This window comes from Hipposideros armiger, unplaced genomic scaffold, assembly GCF_001890085.2.
Source record: "Hipposideros armiger isolate ML-2016 unplaced genomic scaffold, ASM189008v1 scaffold_880, whole genome shotgun sequence".
Classification (NCBI taxonomy): Eukaryota; Metazoa; Chordata; class Mammalia; order Chiroptera; family Hipposideridae; genus Hipposideros; species Hipposideros armiger.
In genome coordinates, this window is record NW_017732230.1 from 234,502 (window position 1) to 247,883 (window position 13,382).

Genomic DNA, 13,382 nt, shown 5'->3' on the forward strand with positions numbered 1-13,382 from the left:
GCTGTGTCTTCTGTGACCCATTTTTTGGAATAAAGACTGCAGCTCTCCAGTGGGCTTGTTTCCCCTCAGGATTGGGGTGGGGGGGCGTTTGGGAGACAGGTGCTGTTTCTCAGAACCTTCTCTGGCTAGAAGTCTCTGGCCAGAAGGCTCTGGCTAGAGGCAGCCTCAGACAACTCTCTCCACCTTTATGCCTGCCTACTTCTGTCGTTAGAGGAAAGAGACAAGCTGTTCTCACTGCAGATCTAACTATTGGAGAGGAAGTTGTTAATGAAAGTCCCTGGAAGCTTCATACTGTGTTGAATCCCTCTTTCAAAGTAGAGGTTTCAGAAGACTAAATATGTGCACGTCATAAATATGCTGCTGAAAGCAGTCTGGTGAAAGGTTGGTAAAATACAATTGTTAATTGGTTATGAAGTTACTCGTACTTTAAAAACTATTCGTTGGTTTACCGTTTCGCTAAAATTATGTCACTTACAATTTTGATTTATTCTATATAAGAGTGAAGAATTGAGAGAAATATCTGGGAGAAAGGTATGAACTATTTTCTTCATTTCAGTTCCTGTTTTATCAAATGTAAAATGTACCCTTAACCAGTTGGTTTTCCGTAATTGGCATCTCAGTTTTGGGGAGGAGGATAGCATGAGGAAAGATTTTTCAGAGCATGTCAAACATCAGCAGGAAAAGTGTTTTAAAGCCAAATATTCTGGAGCCCTTTCCCTTGTTTACTAATTTTTTGAATCAGCAAATACATCTGATTTTGTAATACTACTCTATAAAAAACAGGCTGAATTCTTGCCTTTTAAATTACATGTTAACTATTTCCTGTACATAATCATTACGTTCCTAAAATATGATTTGATCCCATCATTTTTATCCTTGATCGATCTTTTTTCTCTCCTAGTCCTATGTAGTCCAGCAAATTCCCTCAACTCTTACCTTCAAAATCACCTTGAATCCAACCTCTTCTCACCACCTCTAGAATACCACCATTCTGGTCCCAGCTATTGTCTTGCCTGAACTATTGCAACACCTTCCTACTATCCCTCTGCCTCCACTAGTGCCTCCTTAGAGCCAATTTTCCACACATTAACCAAGCAAACCTTTTAAAGTCCGCCTGTCCTTCCCCTCTCAGTGGCTTTCCATCGCACCTAGAATAACATCCAAAGACCTACAAGGCCCTAGACAACCTGTCCCTGAGCGCCTAACTGTAGAGCTTACTGTTAACCTCTATGCCCCGGGCTCCAGCCACACTGGCCTTGCTGTTCCTTAAACACAAGCGAGCTCCTAGCACAAGGCCTGTTCACTGGCTGTTCCTCAGAGCCTACTCCCTCATTTGTTCATGTCCATGATCAAGGGCCACCAGACCTCCCTTTCGTAAATCCCAGCCCTGTCACTCCCAACTCCTTTTCTCCTTCATTTTCTAAATAGCACTTACCATTACCTAACATTATACAGAGGGTGCCAAAAAAATGTATACACATTTTAAGAAAGGAAAAAACCGTATTAAAATTATGCTGAGGGTAGTCACTTTGAGCACCTCTTGTAATTGCCAAAGTCAAACATGACTTGTATTTATCTTATCGGTGTATATAGAGTATTACAATTTTAATACAGTTTTTCATTTCTTAAAACGTGTATACATTTTTTTGGCACCCTCTATATAAATTTCTTTGTTTTTCATTAGAATGTAAGTTCCATGTTAGCAGGAACTTGTTTTCACGGCTGTATCTCCAACATTTAACAATACCTGGTATGTAATAGCTGTTTAAATATTTGTTGATGAAAAATCAGAATTGTACTTGAGAGCCAAAGGGCCTTGAGAGGCTCTATCCCATATAGCCCCCTCATTGTCCTGATGGGAAAAACAGAAACCCAGAGAGGCAAAGTGACATGGCAAGGATCACATAGTTAAGGGCAAGCAATTAGGTAGAACCCAGGGCTGCAAACACCTATTCTACGTCCTCTCTCTCTACAGCCCAGAAAGCTAAGAATGGTTTTTACATTTTTTTAAATAATTGAAAAAAATCAAAAGAATACTATTTTGAGACCCATAAAAATTATGAGTTTCAAAATTTAGTGTCCATAAATAAAGTTATCGGAACGTAGCCGTGTCCATTCCCTTACATATTGTCTGTGACTATTGCCCCACTACAGTGACAGACTTCAGTAGTACAACAAAGCCTACAATATTTACTCTTTGGCCCTTTACAGAATCAGTTTTCTGACCCCTGCACTGAACTATGTTTTTAGTGGGAATGTCTTTCTAAACGTCTGTGGTGTCAAAAGTTTTGGTATTAACAGCAGAGAATTAAAGCAACACAGAGGTGATAGAATGGTGTGCAGTGAGTATTATCAGCTCTTTATCATGTCTCTGACCCCTTATATGTTTTTTGAGATAGAGAAATGGCTACCCAAGCCTAGTAGCATCGTTCTGAAAAAGAAAAAAAAATTACCAATTGCAGACTAAATCCCCTCATTGTACGTGTGAGAAAACTCAGGCCCAGAGAGCTTTGGCATCAGGTATGCCTGAGTTTGACGTCTAGCCCCAGCTTCGTTCAAGTGACAAAAACCCTAGGAAATGTATTGTCTCATGTAACTGAAAAGTCCAGGTGTTCAAATGATACGGTCAGGAATCTGTCTGTCTCTTGATTGTGTTTTCCTCTGGGTTGGTTTCATTCTCAGGCAAGCTTTCCTTAGTGGTCTCTGGAGAAAGACTCGAATCCCAGGTGAACAAAACAGATCTGTCAGAATTTAATCCCAGGACATGGTGCTATGGCTTCCTTCTGCATCCAGTCTCACTTGGCTAGGATTACTGATTATATAGGATGCCATTTTATTTTTGATATGCTCTGTGACCTCTCTAGGCTAGAAATAGAATTTAAAATTTAGCCTTAAAGGTAAAGCAAATTAAGTTTTCCTCTTCTGAAAACAGACCTCTCCCTCCCTGTTGAGACGCTTTCTGGTGGGGGAACCTCATCAAAAGGCGAGCGGTTCCATCCTCAGACGTACTGAGACTCTGCTGTGTGCCAGGCATGGAGGGTGTAAGATGCTCAAGCATGGTCCCTGCGCACTATCACGTGCCAGGATAAAGGGAAGATTCAGGGGCTGCAGGAGCGAGAAGATGGGCACCTAACCGAGCTGGAAACGGAGGCAAGGGCATAGATGATTTCCCAGAGACAGCAACACCTGAGCTGAGCGCTGAAGGATGTTGAAACACAAACCAGGCAAAAGGTTTAAGAGAAGTGTTGGAAGAACGAAGTCCAGTGAAGTGAGAGCTAATCAGAAGAGCCTTCTGAGTACCTGTACCCATAGGATAAGCCAGGTGGACGAGGCCTACAATCTGCCCCAACATGCTCGTACGTTCTCTCCTAACCAGAGGAAACCGCTGGTCCACACAAACTCAGTGCCATCTCCCAGCTCCCAAGTCCTTATGCAAGGCGTGCCTTCTTACCTGGGAAGCCCCCCTCCGCACACCTGCACCCCAGGAGTCTTAACAGACATTTTCATTCCGCCTACAGTCAAAATCACCTTTCTGCTTCATAAATACTTGATTCTGTTCTAGCACTTATCACTATATATATATATATATATATACGCCTTACAATTTAAAAAGTAATTTTCATTGAAAATAAGATGAGCCTTGGACACGTTGCTTCCCCCCAAAATCAGAAAGCAAACGAGCCAGTTCCGTGTGTGGAGTTAATCCCGGGTGCTGTCAAACCTCAGCTCCCACAGCTTCAGCCATCCTTGCACGGATGTCCCTGAAGTTCCTGCCTCCAGTTCCAGCCCCGCTTCTGACCACAGACCTATATATCCAGTCCCCTGCTGGGCGCCTCCACCTGAAAACTCCCCAAGTCCACTGAACCAAAACTGAGCTCATTATCCCCTTTTGCCCTCTCTGCCCCACAATTGCTCCTGAGTTCCGTGTCTTTTGGGGACAATATAATGAAGAAAAAAATAAATGAATAAATTAGAACCCTGGAGTTATCTTTGACATTTTTGGCTCCCCCACTCCCAGTATCTAGTCTCCTAAATAATCAACTTTATATATTAACATTATAGATGATGTATACAATCATATTGCATATGTTATATCTAATTTATATATTAGAATTATATATAATATGATTCTATATTATATAAGCTTTAATATGTAAAGGTTATTTAGAACACTGGAAATGTATTATAAGTTATACATAGTTATAAATGTATATATGACCATATATAACAATGTGGCATATAATAATTCACTTTTCATTATATTCCCCCTTTCATTCTTTTTGTCCCTGCAGCTGCCTCATCTCCTCTCCCTTAGATTATTGCAATATCTTCAGGACTCAGTGAAGGTCCCATCCCCTTCAATCCTATTCTCAAGCCACTATTTAAGCCATCTTTCCAAACCCCCAGTTCATGTCATCTTCATGCTTAAAAGCATTTGGTGGACCCTCACTGTTTATATTCTGAAGTTGAAATTTCTTAGCATGGTAGAAAAGGCTTATCTCAATCTACTAGCCTATTTTTAAGCCTTATCTACACTGTGATGCAAAAAGAACAGGAGAGATGTACTACAAATAGTGTGCTCAGGGCAGAATTCACCGAGGAGGGGACATCTAGTCCCTTGAGGGCTCCCTGCTTAGCTCGTGGTTCCTGTGCCCCCATTGCACCCTTTTCTTACAGATGACAATGGCACTGGATGACTGAGTTACTGGAAGCCAGGTTGGTGCCAAGCTCTCGGAGATGCGTCCTGGTCCCTTTGAATCATCACAGCACTTGTACTCACAAATGGGGTTCTCTGTTAATGCCTGTTTTGTGGTTGAATCAACTAAGGCTCATAGAGTTTGTCACTCACCTTAGGTCCCACAAGCAGTGTGTAATAGAATCAGGTAACCAGGTATCAGGTTACCTGCCTCTAAACCCAGTATCCCTAACCACCGCTGGGCCACACTGCAGCTCCAGACACAGGATGCTGCTTCCTGTAGAACTGTTGGCTCGTAGACCCAGAGTTTTCAGGATGATGCCAGACTCCTCAATGCAGCGCTCAGGGCTCCACGATCTGGCTCCTACCTCCCTCCCCAGCCTCATCTCCCGACATTGCCCCAGTAAACATCTAAGTGGGCACCCACTCTCCCATTCTGGTCCAACTCCCTGAGGCCTGGCCTGCCTCATACATACTCGTAAGGTTTCGCTGAAAGGTCACCTCCGGGCCGCCTGTCCTGGGACCTACCCTTAAGCCAGGTTAAATGCCCCTCCTTGCTTCTCTACCACCTCCTGTACCACCTGTGCTCCCTGTTGTGAAGCGCCTGTCACAGAGCTGGCACTCTTTCCCTCCCAGTGGGCAGTTCCTCCTGGGCAGGGACCAGGATGGTTTACTCTGTTTCCTCTGCCTACCTGGAGCCTGGCATGAAGTGCTTCATAAATGTCTCCCAACATAAATGGATGCCATGGATGCCAGAACTAGTAGGGGACTTTGTGTGACAATAGCTTTGAAGTCTAAGAAAAGCCCTTCACACTGATTATCTCATTTACTCCTCTGAAGTTGATATTATCCCCAAAGATTAGGAAACTCAGGTCCAGATAAGTGACTTTTCCAAGTTCACCCAGCCAGGAAGTGGCTGGGCTAGGATATGACCTCAGGCCTCTCTGACTCCAAAGCCAGAGCACGCTCCATCACTTCCCCAATCATCTGATTCAAAGAACACACACACACACATTCTACCGATGAGGACACTGAGGCCAGGAGAGGTAAATTTCTTGCCTAGAGTCATGCAGCTATAACCCCAGTCCATGCTCTTTCCGCTAGTCAAATAGGAAATGTCCCGGAAGGTGACAAGGCGAGGATAAGCTCCTGAGTGGGGAGGAGTGTGCTGCCCGTGTCTCTTCCCGCTGGCCCCGTCCCATTTGTCACAACCTGAATGTTTAAATTTTGTATTTAGTATTTACTCTGAAATGGCTTTCATCTGATTTCCCCCCCTTGCTCACCAATTTAGCTGTCAGAGTAAATAAATGTAAAGCTGGGTTTCCAGCCTCCCCCAGCTCACATTACCTTCCTAGAATTACTTCCCGGCGGGGCGGAACCGCTGCTGGGGGCGCTCCCACAGAATTATCCAGTTACTCATAAAGCCTCTTTCCAAACCCAAACCTCGGCCCTAGACTCAGGTGGAGGAAGATGGTAAAATTCACTTCGGAGGATGAGATGGCCACCTCCTGCTTAGTAACCAAGAGGAGGTTTGAGGTGAGAGCTAGATGACATTGCATATATAGACGACTTATGACGTCATACGTGTAAGGTGCTTATACAGTGCCAGGAATCGAGGCAACACTTCTTAAATATTAGCTTTTAGAATATAGTTAATGGCACCACAATCCTGAGAGCTAAGTGTTTTATCCCTATTTTGCAAGTAAGGAAACCAAAGCCCCGTCTCCTGTAGGAAGAAACCCAGTATCCTGGTGGGATGTACTAAATTTGCTAATCCTGATTTTACCCAGGTCACTCCTGTCTGGACTCTTTTTCCCGCTGGAGTCAGGAGTTGTTGGAAGAAAGATTTCTCTTCCAAAGTAATTTCGTTTCTGTTCTCTTTGAAGTCAGGCAAGCCCTAGGTTGAAATAATGGTTCTTCAGCTTCCTTAGGTAAGCTATTCAGGAAAATATTTGATTCTTTGGTTGATTTATGCCCTGCCTTGCTCCATGAAGTACTTGAAATGGCACCAAGTAGAATAACAATGGGACAGTGCAGCTAGTCCATACTGTAATGACGGCTAATATTGGTTGCTTTGTGCGTGCCAGGGATGGTTCTCAGGGCCCTTTTCCATGGACCATTTGCTTAATTTTCACAACCACAAGAAGTGAACTCTGTCAGCATCTCCACTTTACAGGGGAGGAAACTGAAACTGAAGAGTGGCTGAATAACTTGTCCAGGGTTACCCCAGTCATAGGGGGCAATGCCAAGAGGAGTGCCACAGCAGTCTGGCTCGAGTCTTCGTGCTTTACTGCCTCTTCTTCCAGTTTTGCTTTTCTGAGCACCTAATCAGAATTCCGGAGCAGGATTGCATAGTAGGTAAGAGTTTGGGTTCTGTAGTGTGAGTGCTAGAGCATGAAATGAGGCTCCTATATGCTTATTTCCTCAACTATAAAATACAGATAGTAATTTAACCTCCTTGCAGGGTTGCTGCGAGGTTTAAAGAGCAAAATGCAGGTAAAACAGTGCTTGGCACATAAATGCTCAATAAAAGGTAGTTATATCATTTTCATCATCCAGAGAGTGCATGCTTCACAATCCTTCTCGTAGGAGTGCCACAGCTTGTTTGTCCAGCCTCTGCACCTTTGCAGTCATCTCTCTACCTGGAATACTTCCTTTTCTCCCCCGAGTCCATCCAAATGTCATCTGCCCTCTAGTTCCCAGCTCAAGCCTCCGCCACACCCCTTGCCTGGGAAGTTTTGCACACCCAGTATCACCCTGAAGGTCTCCTCCTTTTCTGGAGTCCTGCACTCACACATCTGGCAGATGTGCAGCACTGTATAATGTCCCATGACTTCCTGCTTTCCCCAGTCACCCAGGAGGGGAGGAGATGAGGGAGATGAAGGTTTGCCTGTCATTGTTTCTATTTTGCAGATGAGAAAGCTTAGCCCGTAAGTGGTGAGGCCAGGAGTCGTATCCAGGTCTTTTGACTACTACTACTAATAAATGTGTGTGCATTTATGTGTGTATATGCAGAGAACAGACATGGTCACGTACTCGTATGCAACCTAGAATTCAATAGTATAAGCTCTGATGTCAGATTAACCTGGTTTTGAGTTCTTGGCTCTGGCAATTAGCCATGCAGCGCCATTTTGGACATATCACATGATTTCTCTGAACCTCAGTTTCTTCATCAGTAAAATGGGTACACTTATGAGACACTACTTCATAAAGTTATTGTGAAAAGAAAATGAAGTCATGATTGTACAATAAAACGCTAAGCCTGTTATGGATTAAAGTATCCAGGAGCAGTAGCTGGCTTTATTATGTGCAAAAGAGATGTTTAAGGGGAAAGAGGTAGTTTGTCTGTGGTCATGTGGGTGTTTGAGGGTGCACATGTATGTGCGTGTATGTGTGTTTAGATGTACATGCTTCACCAGCTTCCACATTGCAATTGTGCTCTTAGTATAAAAGATTAGGGTTCAGAGAGAAACTTTTCACTCTGAATTTCTGTGTCTGAGAGCCATAAATGACTGGAATGAAGGGGGTGGGAGCTGGGGCTGGGGCTGCGGCTCTTTCTGTGTACTTTGATGTCTGTAAAGAACAGACATTTGTATCTTTGGGGGATGCTGACGTGCAGATACCCTTGTCTGCCTGTGCCTGTTAGGATGTGCCTGCGTGTGTGCATGACTGAAACTGGGAATCCTATGTCTGTGGATACTGTTTCTGCCTAGAAATGGTTATTTTGCCACCTGTGGGGATGTGTGTGCCTATCTGTGGGTGTCTGAGTAGAGGACAGGAGTTTGGAGCACTGGGTTTGGAGCATTATGGAGTCTGTGCTCTGAGTATGGATGTGTGTATAAGTGTAAGAATACTTGTGTGGGGTGTTTACATTTGTAAATGAGGGCAATTAGGGAGGTAATGGTATGTGTGATGGCACAGAGGTGGCATGTTGTGTCTACTGGACTGGGTCTAAGTCTGAGTGTGCATGTTTGTTTTTAGAAGAGAATGTATATCTACATGTGTCTCCCTAGGCTCAGTTTGTTTGTGGAGAAGGGGGCTGAGGTTCTGAGTATTCACGTGTGTGTGAGTGTGTGTGTGTGTGTGTGTGTGTGTGTGTGTGTGTTGTAGGGTGTTTGTGTGTGGAAGGCTCTGTCTTTGAGTTTGAGGGCTTTGTGCCTGTGTGTTTGGGGGCTGTGTCTCCTCTCTAAGTGCCTGGGCCTCCCTGCCTTCCCCACCTCTCTCTCTCACTATCAGTAGAACCCTAGAGAAGGCGAGATGGCTCAGCACATCCTGAAGGGAAGGATATCCCAAGCAATCCCTCCCAGGAGAACTCAGGGGAACACCACCCCATCCCACCCCATCCCACCCCCAGCCCAATCCCAGTCAGTGGTTGGGAGCTGGTGCACTCTCTGCTTGTTCTGGACCAGAGTATCTGTGCAGGTGTGTGAGGGTACGGGTGGATGCCTGTGCTGGTGGAAATGATATGGACGGGCCATCATTTGCCTCAGCATGTATACAAATGTACCAGAAGTGGGATTGCATCAACAGATCATCCTGTATGACTATAGGAATCCCTCTCAGGCAGATGGTGTGTGACCACGGGTCCCTCTTGTATCTGTGAGTGGAGCTGTGCCTGAAGGCCATGGGTGCCCCTTGAGGGAGGGGCAGTGTGAGAGTTGTGTGCCTGCCGGTGCCTTTGTATGTCAGCATGTCTCAGTCTTTCTGTCAGCAGCTCTGAGTTTCCGTGTGTCTATATGACTGTGTGTGTGTGTGTCTCTGGGTCGCTGCCTCGCTGTGTGTGTCTCGCGCTCCCTTGGCGGGGAGGGGATTGGTCACGCATGACTCATCTTGAACCGAGCGGGGCTCCAGCGGCAGGGCGGCCGACGCCGCAGCTGGAGGGGGGAGTAGAAGAGGGGGAGGAGAAGGGGGAGGGGGAGGAGGGAGAGGAGGAGGAGGACTACGAGAAGCGGGAGGAGGAGGAGAAGGAGGGGGCGGGGGCCTCTCCAAGTTTGTCGGGACCTTCTTGCGAGGCAGCGGCGGCGGCAGCCAGGGAGGCCGGGGCTGCGCGCGGGCCGGGGGCGGGGGCTGGGGCCGGGCCCGGGGTGGCAGGACCGGCGCCTCCGCTCTCCTCCTGCTCCTGCTCCTGCTTCAGCCTCTGTTCCCACTGCGGCCGTGGCCCCCCTTGGCGCGGCTCTCCGCCCTGCGCGCCCGCGAGCCCGCGGCTCCCTGGCCCATGTACTGGAAGCACGAGAATGCCGCCCCGGCGCTGCCCGAGGGCTGCCGGCTGCCGGCCGAGGGCGGCCCCACCGCCGACCAGGTGAGCGAGCTAGCGAGCGGCCCCGGCTGGGGTCGGACAGGGGACGGGACTCAGCCCGGCCCGGCTGGGGTGGGGAGCAAGAGTGAGGGGGTGCGCCTGTGAGTGTGGGAGCACGCGCGAACGCGGGGGGGGTCGCGGAAAGTGGGAACACATTATGCAAATGTTGGAGGAATTTCTCAAAAAGCGATTTAGCGAAGACACAGGCGAATCAAGAGGAGGCGAGGCGGGTATTGTCCGTCTGAATAGGCGCTGATAGCGCGGATGAGCCGGGGGTTGTGCGGAGGCAACGCTGAGGATCCCGACGCGGGATCGGTCCCCGGCGCCCCCAGGGACTGGAGGGTGCCTTTTCCTCCTCCTGAACGCCTCTGTTTTCTTTTCTTGGCCCCGTTTCGACCCGGATCTCGCCCCCATTTTGCTCCTGGTTTCCCTCCGAGTGGCCCTCGAAAGGCGCCTGAATCCGTGTCAATATCACCGCGTCAATTTCGCTGCGCGCGCGGGGCGGAGAGGCTGATGCTCCCAGCGCTCCGCTTTTTATTTTCTCAAACACCTCCCCCCGTCTCCTTTTTATTTTCTTTCTTTCTCTCTTTTCTCCTTTTTGCATTTTGTGTCGAGAGGAGGAGAAGGGAGTGAGGAGGGGGGGGGTGGAGGGAGAAAAAATTCGATTTTTAATTACTACCATTAAAAAATCAAATTTGCAATTCTTTGGGCGGCCTGATGGATCTCACTGATTGACAGTTGGAATTGACACTCTGGCTACCTCTTATCTTGGGCATTCACGACAATTTCTAATTGCAGGTAGTTTGTGTGTGTGCGCGTGTTTTTTTTCCCCCTCGGAGGCTTGGATTGCAAGGGAACTAAGCGATTACTTCAAGAGCCACGGGTTAAGTGCAGGGAGAGGGGGAGAGAGAGGGAAAAAATCCAATCCAAATTCAAATTGCTTCATTAGAGAGACACCGCTTTTGTGGGGAAGGGCTTTAAATGCCCACTACAAAGTTAGGATTCATTGTTCCGCGCCGGTTTATATAACAGGCGCAGGGAGGCGCTGGGCTCAGGCTGCGCAGAGCCAGTGCTGCAGCCGCCACCGCCTGCGTTCCCTGCCCCCTCCCCCAGGTGATGGCCCAGCCAGGGTCCGGCTGCAAAGCGACCACCCGCTGCCTTGAAGGGACCGCGCCGCCCGCCATGGTGAGTTCGTTCGGCCTTGCCTTCGGTCTGCGGTCCGGCCCTGAGGACCTGGCCTGGCTTTTGGCCCCGAACCTAGGCCCATGCGCTGGGGGACTGCCGAAGGGCGCCGCCCCTCTCTGAGCCTCAGTTTTCCGGCCGAGAATGTGGGATTTGACCGTTCCTGGCACCCAGGACGCGCGTATTAAAAGTTGGGGCCGTCCTTTCCTCTCCAATAGGCCCTTCTATTCCTATTCTCTAGCCCAGGGCGCGGCGTCTCGTAGGGATTTCGTTGTCAGTTCAGGTGCGCTGGGGCCCCCAGATTTGTCTCTGAGGCCGCCGCGACGTTGGGCCCAGGGCTCAGCGCTCAGCTCAGCGCTCAGCCCTCCCTCTCTCCGCCACTGCAGGCTCAGTCCGACGCCGAGACCCTGGCAGGCGCTCTGGACAAGGACGAGGGTCGGGCCTCCCCTTGTACGCCCAGCACGCCATCTGTCTGCTCACCGCCCTCTGCCGCCTCCTCCGTGCCGTCCACCGGCAAGAACATCTGCTCCAGCTGCGGCCTCGAGATCCTGGATCGGTATCTGCTCAAGGTGAGACCCCGGGGGCAGGCAGGGTATTGCGTGTGTGCTGGTGGGATGTGAGTTGCAGCCCAGAGGGCTGCAGGGAAGCAACGCCGGCACCAGGTCCGCTTAATTTCGAATCCTGGCTCAGCCGCAGCCTGACTGCGCGGCTTTGGGCAAGTCTGAGCGTCTCTTTGCGTTCCCGGGGTCCGGTCTGAAAAATGGGACGGGTTTATTTCTGCCTCCTTGAGCCTCAGTGTTACAGACGAAAAGTGGGGAAGTCACATGCACGACAGAGCTCCAGTGCCTCTGTCTGCAAATGGAGCCGGGGAGGCTGGGGACCAACGTGAAAAGAGGCCTGCGCTGAGCCGCCGCTACTCCCGCTGCTCCCCAGGTCAACAACCTCATCTGGCACGTGCGGTGCCTCGAATGTTCCGTGTGTCGCACGTCGCTGAGGCAGCAGAACAGTTGCTACATCAAGAATAAGGAAATCTTCTGCAAGATGGACTACTTCAGGTAAGCTTCGGTCGCTGGGCCAGCAGTGTCACCGCAGCAGGCCCCCCCTCCCCCCGCCCGCGCCTATGGAGGCCGGCTTTGCGGCGTGTGGTGCCTGGCTCCGGAGCCCCTATGTCCCGAGTGCACTCTGGGTACGCCGAAGGTCTCAGCCTGCCGCTCTCAGCGCCACAAACCAGGAGCTCCAGGCCGTGCGCTGGAGCTGCCACGAGCATGGGCCCGAGATCCGCCTCTGGTTCCTGCGGCCCACTCGGTTTTGGTCGCGTCTCTGGCTCCGTCTCGGGTTCAGCCTGAGTCTCAGGCTCCAGTTCTGACCTCGGGCGCCTCGGTTGAGCTCTGATGTCCCGGGATCTGGCCCGGACTCGCTTGGATCCCAGCCGCGATCTGGCTGCATCTCCAGAGCGCTCTGGCTCTGGGTTCCAACCCTACACCAACTCCAGCCGTGCAGGCGTCTCCCTGGGGCCTGAGCCTGAGCTGGGCTCCAGACTCTTACCCCGGCTCTGACCCCGGCTCCGTTCTGGGTTCCGGGCTGGTTGGGCCGCAAGCACTAGCCTCGCGTGGGTCTCAGATCAGATCCCGTATTCAAGCACCTCGTCCTAAGCCCCAACCTCCGTCTCCGGCTCCGCCTCAACTCAGACCCCGGCGTCGCTGTAATGTCGCATTTTGAGTCTGGGGTCCTGCCTGGGTCGCAGACGTCTGTTCCAGTCCCAACTCCATCGTCCTTTCCGACCCGTCTTCTGCCTGGCGCGGGGTGTAGGCTTTGACTTTGGGCCACAGAGGCACGAAGGGGGAGAGTCGAGCGCCGCAGCCAGGGCCCAGGGATGGATTACCTGGGGCTGCGCTCTCCGCGCCGCAGTGCCACATCCCCGCAGCTGTCGACGTGAGCTTGGCTCATCCTCCCTCCGCACCGCCGCTTCTCCACTGCTTACACGCGTCTCACTCCTAACCATGCGACTTCGGCCTGACCTGGTCATGGGGGCGAGGTCACTGCGAGGTCAGGGGCACAGAGGCCGCCTGCCTGATCCCCTGGGAAACCTGAACCAGGCCTCATGCAGGGCCACGGGAACTACACGAGTCCGAAGAGAGTGGAGTGGGATTGATTCCTGGGATGCCTCTTCCCAAGGGTCTCAGGAAGTAGAGCATGCTACTCCCCTAA

At 50.0% G+C, this 13,382-nt stretch overlaps 1 protein-coding gene across 2 annotated transcripts in view; it reads left to right on the forward strand.

The window, feature by feature from the left end:
• Positions 1-9,715: 9,715 nt before the first annotated feature.
• The window catches only part of LHX6 (LIM homeobox 6), a 24,787-nt gene continuing 21,120 nt past the window's right edge, over positions 9,716-13,382 (forward strand). For both annotated transcript variants that reach the window (XM_019630022.1, XM_019630023.1), the window contains exons 1-4: positions 9,716-9,995; positions 11,106-11,177; positions 11,561-11,743; positions 12,108-12,229. In XM_019630022.1, the coding sequence (XP_019485567.1) occupies positions 9,912-9,995; positions 11,106-11,177; positions 11,561-11,743; positions 12,108-12,229 (461 nt within the window). In that variant the 5' untranslated portion in view covers positions 9,716-9,911. The remainder of the gene's footprint in view (positions 9,996-11,105; positions 11,178-11,560; positions 11,744-12,107; positions 12,230-13,382) is intronic.